The 12,948-nt window shown below is 38.7% G+C and overlaps 1 protein-coding gene across 1 annotated transcript in view; it reads left to right on the top strand.

Annotated features, from left to right (window-relative positions):
• Abca13 (ATP binding cassette subfamily A member 13) overlaps nucleotides 1-12,948 on the top strand; it is a 485,227-nt gene that overhangs the window by 377,749 nt on the left and 94,530 nt on the right. Inside the window, exons 52-55 of the mRNA XM_021177120.2 lie at nucleotides 1,084-1,240; nucleotides 4,390-4,643; nucleotides 8,284-8,479; nucleotides 11,314-11,423. Coding sequence (XP_021032779.1) covers nucleotides 1,084-1,240; nucleotides 4,390-4,643; nucleotides 8,284-8,479; nucleotides 11,314-11,423 — 717 coding nt within the window. The remainder of the gene's footprint in view (nucleotides 1-1,083; nucleotides 1,241-4,389; nucleotides 4,644-8,283; nucleotides 8,480-11,313; nucleotides 11,424-12,948) is intronic.

Below are 12,948 nucleotides of genomic sequence, written 5' to 3'. Positions count from 1 at the left end.
ACCCCACACACTTTGTAAAGTACAAGAATTTATCTTTTAACACATGGCCGTTTCTCTAACAGATTATAGATGACCAAATGCTATCTCAAGGCTCTAAAATCTGCCACATGGTTTTGGAGTCTCATAATTTTCAGAACAAGTTAATGTGTTAGGGAATGCTCATGCTTTTAAAAGCTACTACAATATCTCAAGCTAAACAGTCACCCCAGGAAATATTGACAGCTCTTATTTGGGTGTGGATGGAACACATTTGGGCTCAGAATAGATGAGTCTTTTTCAAAAAGCCTATGATTTTGAATAGGTGTGTTCTCTGCCTGTGCTTAGAAATGTATCCAAGAATTCTTCAGTGAGGTACATTAAGTTGACTGAGTTTTACTTTCACAAAAGAAACTTGGCCTTGGATGGAATGTTGGTTCCAGGAGGTAAAACAAAAAAAGATGGAAGTAGAGGTTTGGCTGTGGGGGTGTTGGAGTAGCTTCTTGGATCTTGTGACCAATATTTAGCAGTGTTCCTTGATACCCAGCCTTGGGCCCACTCAGATGCAGCTCCATGGCCATCTTACCTACAGACCTGCAGCAGAAGATAAATCAAGGTGTCAACCTTATTATGGATATTCTGCCTAAGAATTATAGATGCTAATGTCATCTTCCATGTGGTTGGGGTATGGGAAGAGAATAGGGGACACAGTAGAAGTGATAGCACAGTCTCTAGAATGAATGAGACTTTAGAAATGTAGAGTTCAGTGCTTATGCTTATGTTCTTTCTGAAAAAGAGCTCTGATTATTGTTATACTCTTGGGATCTTCCAGTTCCCACTATACAATAGGCTTGAGAGGCATAGGATGCCATACTGAGAGAAGTGGACAAAATCCAGTGGAAATCCCAGACCTCATGATATTTTGCCTTTACCTTGCAGGGTCTTTGGAGGCCCCAAGAAATGTCTTTTTGGGGGGTAGGTAGACTAGTATATATATTACACAAAGTAAGGAAAACTCACCATTCTAATATGATTGTGTCTGTACTTCAGTTGTGATACGAAGAAATGTTTCAGGAAAGTAAAAATAATTTTCCTTCTGCTTTTTAGATACGCAATGATTCCATGGATGTATCTGATGTCCAGAATTTTTTCCAGTTCAGATGTGGCCTTCATCTCCCACATCTCCTTGAACTTCATCTTTGGCTTGTGCACCATGTTGATGACTACCATGCCCCGGCTCTTGGCCATCATTTCTAAAGCTCAGGTGATGCAGTGTCAGTGGCCCATTTCCAAAGGAGCAAGTGACAGGAGAGTGCAGATGCCCACCACTTAACTCTGTTACCACTGTGACAAAAAAGCTGACTCTCACAATGTAAAGGACTTTTAATTAGGGCCTGGCAAGACTATGTGTAGGAGGAGGGTGCTCACCTCCTGGTGAGGGCAAGGAAGATCCTAGGAACTAGGTACACTCTTCAGAGGTCTGCTTTCTGTGTTCTCCTCTCTCCACCCAGAGTCTTCATGCTCAAGTTTACAGAATCGTTGAAAATAGTGTCACCATCTGGGAACTAAGCCTTTAGGGAGAGTGACTGACAGCAAAAATTTCTATGATGTTTTAAGGGATGCTGCATGAGTCAGGTCAGGCTGACATAGGGATTCACTGTTTTGTTCCCAGAGTGCTTCTCAGGGATCCTCAGGTGGCAGAGGAAAGACCACAATAAAGTGTGTCTTGCCAAAGTGCCACTGTATCCTGGCTTAACATCTTAAGTAAGCTGGGCCACAGCTTTGTCCATACATGCACATGATGGTGTGCCTGAAGAATTGTGTCTGGAATTCCTTTGTCTTCCCTGAGATACGTGTAACTTAATACAGTGTCTTTCCATGTATTAGTGGAAAAGAAATGCCCTGGGCATGGGTTGTTCAACAGGGAGTGGTTTTCCCTGTGAGGCAAGTGCCTAGCAGGCATTAGGGTCCAGCTGAAATCCTTCGGTAGATACATCCCATTCATTCCCTCTACCCTGGCTCCTGAATGAGACTGTCTTTACTCTTGGCTTCTGCTTTCAAGCATCTGCCCGTCACTCAGGATGGCCAGTGTAATTTGTGAAATAGGCTTCAGTCTCTGCCCTCTCCTTAGCTCTCATATTTAAGTCTTTTCTTTTTCTGACTTTTATTTTTACCTCTGGGCACATTACATTCACAAAACTCTTTATGTTCTCATACTCTCTTCTGGCTCAGTCGTTCTCAGATGTCTGAAGCACAGTCTGACGTTTTAACTTGGGAGGTGTTGCTGATATTCCCATTTCCAGTGAGAGACGGAGTGAGGTCTGTCCCACTGGGACAGTATCACTCCTTATGGCTGGGCTCCAGACTTGATACACTCTTGAATGATGGCCAAAACCATCTCTGATTATTGTACTTCATGTTTGTGTAGAAGCAATGAAGTATGTAAATACCAATTTTGCATTCAATGAGGGCAATGATCTATTTCAGTGATTTTTTTTACAGATTGAGTTTGACACTAATCTGTATTAATATTCTGAGCCTTTAAATAGACAGCTTGCAGAACAATTGATTGGCTTTAACTTGAGGAGAATATTGAAATCAGCAGAAGAGACATAGAGGCCCTGCCCCATGATTTCTAATGTGACATGGCTTATTGAAGATGCTGTAAACTGTGGTGAGGAGGAAAGCGAATTCAATACAGATACAGCTGGGAGAAACCAAAAGCCAGGTCAGCTCTGTGAGAGCTAGATAACAGAAGGGAAAGCTAACTCCCAAAGGAAGGGGAAGCTAAAACCTTGCAACTAAAGAGGAAGCAAGCCAGGAATGCTCTCCCACAGAAGGCTAATCCTGTGCTGGATGAAAAAGCTGTGTTACCTGCATTGATAAACAGCACTCCTCACCTTAAAGAATCAACAGGCAAAGGGTGTTTCCTGGAAGAAAATTATTTGAGTCACTCAGCATTTAGGAATGGAGGACATTGACTGGATTGGCTTCAGTCTTTCTCTTTCCCTTGCTCCTTATCATGAGACTGTTTGCTAAAGCCGTTCAACAATATTTAAATATTCATTCTAATTGATATCAAGTGTTCGCTGTCATGTTAGAAAGCATTATGAACTTGTAAAATTAATGAAAGGTATCAAGAATGGCAACTGGGCCCTCAGGTCATAATCTAGTACAGCCAGTGTTAACCGTTGTTTATGTAGACTGTAGTGCCAATATGATTCTTTTCTTGTTGCCAACATACTGTTAAAGGATGATGTGTCTTGGGTTGGGAGGCAAGGTCAGGCATATATTTCTCTCCCACAGATGAAAATGTCTGCTTTAACCATGAAACTGCTAGAGGGTTTAAGATTATAGTTTCTGTTTCTCTATGTATGAATTAATATGCCTCAATCACCACTCTTTGCAAATCGAAGCAATTGATTTGTCAATCCATGAATCCATTTATATTTATATTAATTCAGCATTCACGTATTACATAATCTTTGTTAATGCTAGTGTAAAAATCACTGTGGCTTCCTTAAAATGAGTTACAGAAACATTGATATCACCATATCATGTCATTAACACTCAGTCTCCATGTTCAAAGCTACCTATCTCAGACTATCACTAGTAACAGAAATCCTTTCAGGTGGCATGCTAATTGCCACAGGCATAGAGCAATGTGGGCTTAGATGTAGGTTTTACTGAGAGTCTTGTTACAGACTCATAGGCAGTTGCTAATTTTTTGTATTGACACAGTAAAAAGTGGGAGAGATGACCAGTGGGTCTTTCTGTTCCCATACAGACACTAATTTCATTTTAGAGATTCTTCTTCTGTCTTCTTCAATGCAAAACTACCTTCAAAATGCCTGGCTTTCCAAGCCACTATATTGGGGCTAAAAATTCAATGTATATCTTGGGAGTGGTACAGATATTTCATCCATAACATTCTGTCCCTCAAGACTCATGGCTTTCTCAAGTGGAAATTACAAACTCATTCTGTCACAGTAGCTCCAAAATATTTCAATTATTACAGCCTCAGTTTTAAAGCATGTAATCTATAAATTTCATAAGATTCAGATGTGGGTGAGACTCAAAATTATATTCCATCCTAACCTTTCTCTAGGTGTGAGCTGTACAACCAAATATATGGACAGGTATAGGATATACATTCCCACTTCAAACGGGAGAAAATAAGAGGGACAGTGGATTCCATCAAGCAAAACCTAGTAAGATACACATATTATAGGATTTCAGGGGTAATCCTATCTGGCTCCATGGCTGTCTGAGAGTGTCTCTGAGTAACCAGGATAGGGAAGACAAGACCTGCAGTCCCAACAAAAGAAAATAGCAATATAACGTATTATTGGTATATATTATAAGGAAGGAATAGCTTTTAATTTCATTTTTTCTCTCTCTTTCACTGTGCAGAATTTGCAGAAAATCTACAATGTCCTCAAGTGGGTTTTTACTATTTTTCCTCAATTCTGCCTGGGTCAAGGGCTTATAGAACTCTGTTATAATCAGATCAAGTATGATCTGACTCACAACTTTGGCATTGATTCTTATGTGAGTCCCTTTGAGATGGATTTTTTGGGCTGGATCTTCGTGGAGTTGACCTTGCAGGGCACATTTCTTCTCCTCTTGAGGACGATGTTACATGGAGACCTTCTAAGATGGTCAAGGTGTGTACTGAAGGGTTCATGCTTACTGTTTCTGACTCTTGAGTAAAGAGTGAAGGAAAAGTCCACCTGGGGGTTTCAAGATAGAGAAATACACCTGCTTGACATTATGATGAATGGGTCTAAAAAGTTAAAGATTTATGTTTCCTTTTTCGAGTGGGTAAGTGTGAGTCACCAACTAAATGGAAAGAATTTCAAAAAAATAAGGTGCCAACCTTATTTCAGTTATTCAGTTGTTTCAATTTGTTTTCCACTTTAAATCTGCTCATTTTTTTTCAGTGACTTTGTAACACCAAAAGTGAGTTTGGTTGATACCATAAAGTAATTCATTTTTATAACTAAATGGCATTAATTCCTAGAGTCAGAAGGTATAGGACTTTAGTGCAGACACCATATGCCTTCTTTGACTTTGTCAGGTGAAGATGCTGAAAATGGTGTATATGCACCTGGGTGATTGCAAACACACACGCACACACACACACACAGAAAGAGAGAGAGAGAGAGAGAGAGAGAGAGAGAGAGAGAGAGAGAGAGAGAGAAAGAGAGAGGTTATTTAAGGTAGTGTTGTAAAGATTCTAAAACTTTGTCAGATACACTTCAGTGGTTAAGAGTACTCCTGCTCGTCCAGTAGATCCTGGTTTGATTCCCTCCACTCACACAGTAGATCACAATTATCTATAACTCTAGTTCTGGAAGATCTGTTGCCCCTTTCTGGCCTTTCAGCACACCAGGCACTCATATGATATACAGACATACATGCATACAAAACACCCACTCAGATAAAATGAATAAATAAATATTTGAAAATGCATTTGAAATCTACAAGGAATTGTGTTTTCATGTGCAGGGTCTAGAACTCTACCACTTAACATATCAATACTTCCTCTGTCTGTGGTCCTCTGATTCCGGCTTCAGACAGAGATTCTCCCCCACTCTCACCTCTCTAATTATACCTTTAAGTTTTTCTAAAACAGTCTCTCAAAGCAGGGATTCTTTATGGAAAATCTATTACCACATTGTTACTAAAGAATCTGTTGCATATATAAAGCTCCATTGCTAATATATTTGGGCAATCCCCTTATATGTATTTTTTCTTCTTTTCAGTCATTTCACGATTTTTTTTTTTCATAATACACCACGGCTGCTAAAGTAGAGAACCATTCTGAATACAAATCCCAAAAGTCTTCTGAATTTGGTCATGATCATTTTGGAATTTGTAGATTTCCCAGAGCTGACCCATTCTGGAGTAGAATTCTAGGCACCTTTTAAGTGTAATTGCTTCTCTGATAATCCTTAATACTTCAGTCTGTTTAAAACACTCAATGGAGAATCGCTTTGGCAGCTTCCAGGCTTCTCAGTCCTCCAACAGTATCAAAGGAATGTTCTTCAATGAATAAAGGTTTTGCATTACTTTAGAAGATATTAGTCAGGGTCTGCTTTAGAAAAAATGCCTTTGGGGCTGGAGAGATGGCTCAGTGGTTAAGAGCACTACCTGCTCTTTCGGAGGTCCCAGCATCCACATGGTGGTTTACAACCATCTGTAATGAGATATGATGCCCTCCTCTGGTGTGTCTGAAGACAACTACAGTGTACTTACATATAATAAATAAATACATCTTTTTAAAGAATGCCTTTGATATCCACAGCAAATAGTCATTTGTGTTTTGTTATATTGATGCAAAGGTCAAGGATCAGAGACATCATGTACCTTTCTGCTCCCTTATGACTCACTGTCAAAGTGATTGTGCTTCATTTAATTTATTATTGAAATCTAAGTAGAACCCAGTCAGTAATCAGTGCTGAATATGAATAGCCAAGGTTTTCAGCGAGTCCTTCATAGGGAAAAATTATAGCAGTCCTAGCTAAAACTTGGAGAATGGGAAGAGCCTGTTCCCATTAGATAGAGTTGACCCCTTTCACCTGAAATGTGTTGCCAGCATATAACTGGGAACTAGTATGAGACCCACTTCACTGGCCTCTCTAAGTTGAATTGGCTTCTGCTTCCATTTCCCTGCTATCTTAAGATGACAGGTATCCATTTGTACAGAGTTCTGACCTGACACCAACCCACATAGATGTTTGTGTGTGGTGGATGGGATGGGATGGGGGTTGCCTCTTTTCACTGCAGTCTGGAATCAGGGATTCCATAAGCAGGTAGTTAGAGCAACCATATGGTCTAGATACCAGCTGTGATGAATTATGTAAACAACCCTACTATGTTTACTGCCCACCTGGATCTTTCTTCTGTTGCACTGTGATTGGTGGATGGCTGAGCAGAGGTTTCCACCAATTAGGAACTTGGTTTGTTTGGGTGCTACCCACCAAGTTTTCCCTTGTCCTCCACCCATCAGAGCGAAGAGAAGAGTTGAAGAACTTAGTACACAATCCCTCCCTGAAGTCCTGAGTTGCTTAGTATCAGTCATATGATCTACAGACATACATAAAAATTTCCAGGCAGTTTTCATGGGGAAATGATAGGAATTGTGGAGGCAGACATCTTAAATATCAACAGAGGGACTACCAGATCATGGTCCTCATGTAATAAAAATAAATAGTCCTCAAGCCTAAAGGTATAATTATATGGAGTTTCATAAAAAATGAATTAACTTACCAATTGTTTCAGATTGTTAAATTGAATATTTTCCATGTTTTCTGTGCCTACCTTACTTTCTGCTCCTCAGTGATAAGCCTCTGAATAGCTATCCCTCTCATTTTTATCTCTTTTGATTCATTTCATATGTCTTCAAATATTATGTAAGGGACATCAGCCCCGTCATCTCTAAACTGTATTATATATGCAATTTATAGTTTTATAAATTGGTGATTTCAGACAAGGAAAAATTACACAGAATAAGTTATTGGGATGACTGAGGACTGGCAGTTAATATTTTTCTCTTGGCCAGTATACTCTTTTGTTTTGAAATAATTTGAGAATTGTAAAAGATTCTATGAACAATGTTCCCCTCCCTATGAATAGATGATTATATGGTTTACAACAACATATCATACCAAAAATAAAGAAGTATGATATGGACACTGTGCTTGGCTTGTACTTAATCATTAAAATGTAGGCACATTACAGTTTAATGTAGAATGAAAACTTACTTGAAAGTTAAAAATATCTAGATGAAAATTCTAATGAGGACTTAATAGTCCAGATTGAGAGCGAACCAGTTAGATATGATTAGATGTTAGATTTATGCTTATTTGGCAAATATCTGTTGAATATTATATGCAATATATACAAAAGCCATCTATCTAGCATTTATGAATTCCAACTTATACTATAAGTTTAGTATAGCAATACTGTTTTTTTAAACAAAGTACCTATATACACTGATACTTTATAATAATGTGATCAATATGTTTTTTGCACCTATCAAAACATCTGCCATGACTTTATTGTTCTCCAAATTAAAATTGTCTCTAGTGTTGACTTCTCTCTAGGTCTCTGTTAACAGGTGCCTATCCTGTGTGGGAAAGTTGACTTCCCTGGTAATCAGGGTGATGAAGGTAAGACGCTCTGACAGCAGATGCTGCTAATATATGAGGGCTGTGCCTTCTGTCTTCACAAGTGTTATTTGGGGACTATTTCAGAACTGTCCCTACTGGGAATTAATTAACTCTGCCTTTATCTTCCCAGGGCTCACTCTGTCCTGCAGGACATAGTTAAGCCTGCTAAGGACATAGATGTTGAAACAGAGCAAATGAGGGTGCTTGAAGGAAGAACTGGAGGAGACATGTTGGTGTTGTGCAACCTCAGTAAAAGTTACAGAAGTGTTTTCAGGGGGAAGACCACGGCGGTGCACGGCATTAGTTTGGGCATACCACGAGGCGAGGTAACATAGCTGCACGCTTTGTCCTTTTCTCCTGTGAACCCATGAACTCTAGTTGTAATTCTAGTTGGCTAGTCTCAGAATATCTAAAATGACAGCAAAAAGTAGCCTCAGTGGTCCAGAGACACCCACGATGTCACAGAGTCAAAATTGGAGACAGAGTCTCAGCATAGCAGAAAATTTCCAATTGATTAAAAATTTATTTTCTTTCATGATTCCTTAAATTTTATGTAACTGTGGAGTCTTAAGAATGGTTTAACTTTTAGAATGACTTTTATTGGGTAAAATATTTTTTTAAAAATTTAGTTAATGATGCAGCCCACTTTTTCCATTCTCTTGGCCTACAATTTGCCATAAGTCCATCTAGAAGAGTAGCTCTCAACTTCCCTAATGTGTGACCCCCCCTTTTTTTACAGTTCTTTATGTTATGGTGACCCCAAATCATAAAATTATTTCATTATTACTTCATAACTGTAATTTTTCTGCTGTTGCAAATCATAACGTAAATATCTGGTATAGAGGATGTTTGATGTGTGACCCTCAGAAGGGTCACAACCCAAAGACTGAGAACTGTTACTCTAGAAGAATGTTATTCTGCAGGGTTAAAAAAATGTACATGCCACAGCAGTTCTGGAGAAACCTTTAATCAAAACTGACAGAAGGCATATAAGCTGACTCTTATTTAGACCAATACATAAAGGTAAATCAATCCTGCAAATGATTCCCTTTAATTAACTGTTAGAAATAAAGGCACACGTAGCATTGAGTGGGCCAGGCTCTTTAGAAACCCAGTGGGTACCTGGATCTCTCATTGTCTGCCACCAGCCATGCCCTCTGGCTAAGCAGATAATCCAGACATGAATACCCCCCTGGGGTAAATCGAGGCCTAAAGATCCATCTAAAGCAATCTAGGAATGACCTAAGTTGAAGCTGTGATTTCTAGAACAACTGGACAAAATATTAAGGTTTGTTTACTAGTTTTTGTTTCTATTCATTTTTTTGTAGCTAGCTCTGTAATCTTACCTTATTAAATCTTGAATTAAAATTAAATACATTTAAATTAACATTAATTTTCTCACTATTTATCCAGGGCTGTTTTAAGGAAAATAAATAAACAAATAAATAATAGCAAAAGAAAGAAACAGAACCTTGGAAGTAGGCATGATGCTTCTTATACTTGAGGTTCCATTTGGGTTATTTGTCATGTGTTAAAATCAACTGAAGAATCAGCTCAGATTACAGTTGTGTTTCTATTGTCTCTGGCCTCTGATGTCCTACTGCAATAAGAAGGCATGCTGGAGAGGCTGCCCAAGTCATGGCCAAATGCTAACAAGGCAGAAAAGGGAGGGACCAAGTTCCAATATCCTGCAATAGCTTAGTATTATTGAGCAAAAATGGTCAACTACACACACCTCCTATGTAATTCCAAATCCACTGACCACAACTTTAGCATACAGGTCTCTCAGAACTTTCAAAATCCAATCTGTAGGATGCTCTCTTGTTTTTAGAATTTTATGAACAGTACATTTGTTTGCCTAGATGGGAAGTACCTTGGTAGAACCTGTGAAGAAAATAAAGATAACTGAGATTTATGTCTCATTCCCTCTAAGAATCAATGAACTGCTTGGGAACTCGAAAATCATAAGGAGGTACAACTTTCCATGTCTAGACAGGGTGAGAAGGTGCTGGAGTGATTTATAGCAGTGCAGTAAGGCAGGTGGAATAGCAGGGATGTGGAAGATTGTTGCCACAGAAGCAGGATTAGCCTGGGTTCTGAAGCAGAGAGGTAGTCTGCAAAGGCAGGTAGGGCATCCTAAGGCTCTGAGTAATAGGCCTGATAACAGCGACACCATCTGACAGGTAGCAGGTCTGAACGAGACAGACCCCTATATTGGCTGGGCAAAAGCTTTAGTGACTTTGGAAGAAACACAGTGACTGAGGCACATGGTGACTCATGGTATTGGCAGTGTCTAGAGGCACAGAATGGAGGCAAGTGATAGATTGCATGAAGGCAAACTGCAGACTCAGCCATTGTAATATCGAGCAAACCAGCTGGTGACAGTAGATATTAGCACTCAGACATCAGAAAATGCATCTGAGAAAATCTGTGGTCCAAGAAGGGTGCTCAAACATCATATCCAAAGATACAAAACAGATACCAGATCTAGAGCATGGGGTGAGAAAGCCATTTTCACATAGATTTTAAGATAAGATTGAAGAAAGAAATCAGGCAAGTGTCAAAGTATAAAACTGGAAGGTTGTTTCCTTAGTTAATACAAGGATTTTCTTAGGCTCTGTGTCAGAAGTGGATTTACAACCTCTTCAATGGAAAAATGAAGGCATGTTGCTTCCAGGAAGATCTATCATCCATTTACCTTATCTACATAGTGATCTATCCATCATCTACACATATATTATCATCTATTAATTATAATCTATGTGTCAATTTTTCTGTCTATAATTTATTTAATTTTGGTTCCACCAATTTTTCTGTGTGCATATAGGTATCTATCTGTTTACAGACACATCTCTCACTTGCAATCTACATATGTCTATCTATCTACTCTTACATAATTAGTATTATTACTACTTAGTATTTATTCAGTTAAGTTTTATGTACCCAAATTTATCTTTTGTTAAATTAATACTGATTTCTTGTGTGCAAGTGCCATAATAGCATTCAAAGTATAAAATACCTTTCACACAACAGAGTGGCTCCTCAGCACACCAGCATCACACATCAGAAACATAGACATACTATCAAAGCAAATGCCATTTCCAATATAGCATTTGATTGTACCTCACACTTTGCATCTAACATTACTTTTCATTCTCAGTGCTTTGGGCTCCTTGGGGTTAATGGTGCTGGGAAGAGCACAACATTCAAAATTCTGAACGGCGAAACTCCACCAAGTTCAGGATACACCGTCATCAGGACTCCTCAAGGGTATGAACCCGAATTTGTCATTTGTCTGTTTTCCTCAATACTCATTGTCTGCTTGCCCTTTCCCCATAGGAGTGACAAAGTCTCTCAGTATCAGAGCTCAACCCTTGCAGCCATGACGACAAGACATTTTTCTTAATCTTAAAATCTGTCAATATGTGCACCATGCTTGCCATTTTAATTTAAGCATGCTTACATAGCTGTGTATTTGCATTTAGTTTTGCCTGTTATCTATGTGTTCATACTCACTCATGCCTGTCTGTGGAGCAAGATGAACCATGTCCATTTAGCAGAACAACCATACTAGGTTCCTCTTTATGCCTATCTTCACTAGCCACAGATTTTTGGCCCAATTAATGCTATATGTTGATTGACATGGGATCTTATTATTATTTGTACTTCATTCACTGTTTGCCTAACAGATATTTGTTCTATTGTAAATGATGTTATTAATTTTGGCTATTCATTGAAATAGAAATTCTTTGTTGTTGTTATTGATTTTTTTTCTTTTGAGACAGAGTTTCTCTGTGTAGGCTGGCATTGAACTCCGAGATCTGCCTGCCTCTGCCTCCCAAGTGCTGGGATTAAAGGTGTGCACTATTGCTTCCCAACTGAAATGGAAATTCTTAGTATTTATTCCTGTAATGAACGCTGTCTAGATTTTGTTTTCAGTATTCTTTTTCAGTTCCTCATATTTATAATTGTATGCATATAGAAATTTGCAGCTATAATGGAGTCAGATTTTGTCCCCCTATTTTATTTGTGACTTTTTGATCCCTGATTAGTTTCTTTTTTTGAAGTCATAAAGTCTTTCCAAAGATTCATTATTTTAATGTACTTAATTTATAAGGAGTTTATATTAGAACCTTTTGTATAGCAGAAGTATAATTTGATTTAATTTCCATCTGGATAGTGTCTCAAATTTTTTTTCTCAACAAAATACCTTTGATGTTTAGTCATCAGCACCTCTCTTTTCATACTGCACCTTTGTCTGGCTGGGTACTTGGCCTCAACTGCATTGTAGCAAGGCACTTCTCAGTGTATCTCTTCTTAGCAAATTCTTTAACTGAGTCTAGGAACCTAATTAGCACAAGGCAGATTTATACTAGAATATCATCTAATAGTTTAATTGAAAATAGAGTTCTCTCTCATATGATACATCCTGTCCACAGTTTCCCCTCCCTACACTCCTTATAGTTCTCCTCAACCACTTCTTTTCTCAGGTTTACTCCTCCATTTCCTTTCAGAAAAGAGCAGGCCTCCAAGAGACAACAACCAAACATGACAAAACAAGATACTCTAAAGCAAGGCTAAAGTCCTGTTGTTGAGACTGGACAAATCAACTAGAAGAAAAGAATCTGAAGATCAGGCAAAAAGAGCCAGAGACATACCTACCCCCACTCTTAGAAGTCTCACAACCACCAAGCTAGCAGCCATAACATACACACAGAGGACCTGGTGTAGACCCTTAAGGCCCCATGCTTGATGCTTTAGTCTCTGTGAACCCTGTTTAATTGACTCAGTGGGC

The sequence above is a fragment of the Mus caroli genome, unplaced genomic scaffold (genome assembly GCF_978045245.1).
Source record: "Mus caroli unplaced genomic scaffold, Mus_caroli_1 scaffold_13, whole genome shotgun sequence".
NCBI classification, from domain to species: domain Eukaryota; kingdom Metazoa; phylum Chordata; class Mammalia; order Rodentia; family Muridae; genus Mus; species Mus caroli.
This window is presented reverse-complemented; position numbering and strand designations above follow the sequence as displayed.